Source organism: Lathyrus oleraceus, chromosome 3 (genome assembly GCF_024323335.1).
Source record: "Lathyrus oleraceus cultivar Zhongwan6 chromosome 3, CAAS_Psat_ZW6_1.0, whole genome shotgun sequence".
Lineage (NCBI taxonomy): Eukaryota > Viridiplantae > Streptophyta > Magnoliopsida > Fabales > Fabaceae > Lathyrus > Lathyrus oleraceus.
In genome coordinates this window covers 50360560-50361808 of record NC_066581.1, presented here as the reverse complement: position 1 = coordinate 50361808, position 1249 = coordinate 50360560, and the positions used below count along the sequence as shown (strand labels likewise).

Sequence of the window (1249 nt, the reverse complement as noted above, 5' to 3'; positions counted from 1 at the left end):
CCGAACTTGCTATCATTGCTTTCAACAATCCACTTATGGTTCCATGGGCTTTAAGGAACAGATGGAAGGATGACATCATCATCACCTCTCATAGTTCCTTGATAGATATGTTTGAACTTCGGTATCACTGTTTTCCTAAATGAAGGGATTTTGGTTTGGTCTCACACCTTTGTTTAATATTTTTGCTTAAAATAAATTAACATTTTAGGAGAAAGCCTCACTCTGTGGAGACTTCTCTTTGGTTTTACTTAGTAATTACGAATAGTAAAAATTTCACATGGTAAGTAGGTGAAATTTCAAAAACATAAATGTAGAAATTCAGTTCATTTATTTTTAATAAAAAAAAACAACAACAAAAAAGCTTAATACACCACTTCAAAAGCACTTCTAATCTTCGAAACTGCCCTAAATTTCTTGATAAAGTAAACTTATTAACTGAAATTTCAACACAAGTCAATCACATAGAAACCTAAACCTCTTTCACACCACTTGATTTCTCCTCAAGTTCAAAAGCAGTAACAGGGAAAGTTCTAGAAAGTCCAGCAGGAGTTTGAAACGTGATTTTCCCAGTTGGTGGATCATCAACGTAAATATCACTTAGTGTAACCCAAATAAAAAGCTCTTTAGATTTAACACCACTCAGTTTCTTAATCTTACCTTTTTCAACATAAGAAGTGACTTCAGTACCATAAGAAACAAGTTTTCCAATCTTTTCAAATTTGTGTGTTATGCTATTCTTCTGTTTCAGCCAAACCAAACCTGTTTCTTTGTGATGACCAACTTCAATGATATCTTTCAAAGGTAACAGACCTTTGGGAAGACACATATCTTCCAGAAGCTCTTTGGATTTTACTTGACAGATTTCGTCTCCATAGTATACTTCTGATTCCGATTTGATTTCTTCCGTTACCAGCGACATTGTTTTGTCTTGTTTTTTGTCTTGTTTTCGATTTGTTTTAGTGTGTTGTTACATTATGTTCTGATTGGGGTGTTATATATACTTGACAAATGTACTAGGTTTAATTCTTTTTCTTTCTTACCCAAAACCTTAAACTCAAAAAACATGTTATTTTTGTCAAATATAACATCAAAGCAATTTTATTTGGTATGAATATAAATATGTGTTATTAAAAGGGAATATATCAAAACATTAATGATTATTTTATTTGTAAAGAATAATAATTAATGAGATATTATTATATTTTTAATATATCAAACATTAATGATTATTTTATTTGTAAAGAATAAC

The 1249-nt window shown here is 30.4% G+C and overlaps 1 protein-coding gene across 1 annotated transcript; it reads right to left on the bottom strand.

Moving 5' to 3' along the window:
• Positions 1–374: 374 nt before the first annotated feature.
• On the bottom strand, positions 375–951 carry LOC127132459 (uncharacterized). Its single transcript, XM_051061411.1, has one exon. The coding sequence runs from the start codon at positions 917–919 to the stop codon at positions 470–472; it is 450 nt and encodes a 149-aa protein (XP_050917368.1). The 5' UTR covers positions 920–951; the 3' UTR covers positions 375–469.
• Positions 952–1249: the final 298 nt, after the last annotated feature.

What these genes read in the sequence shown, in the direction of transcription:
- LOC127132459 (XM_051061411.1), bottom strand. Translation starts at nt 919, where the DNA reads ATGTCGCTGGTAACGGAAGAAATCAAATCGGAATCAGAAGTATACTAT.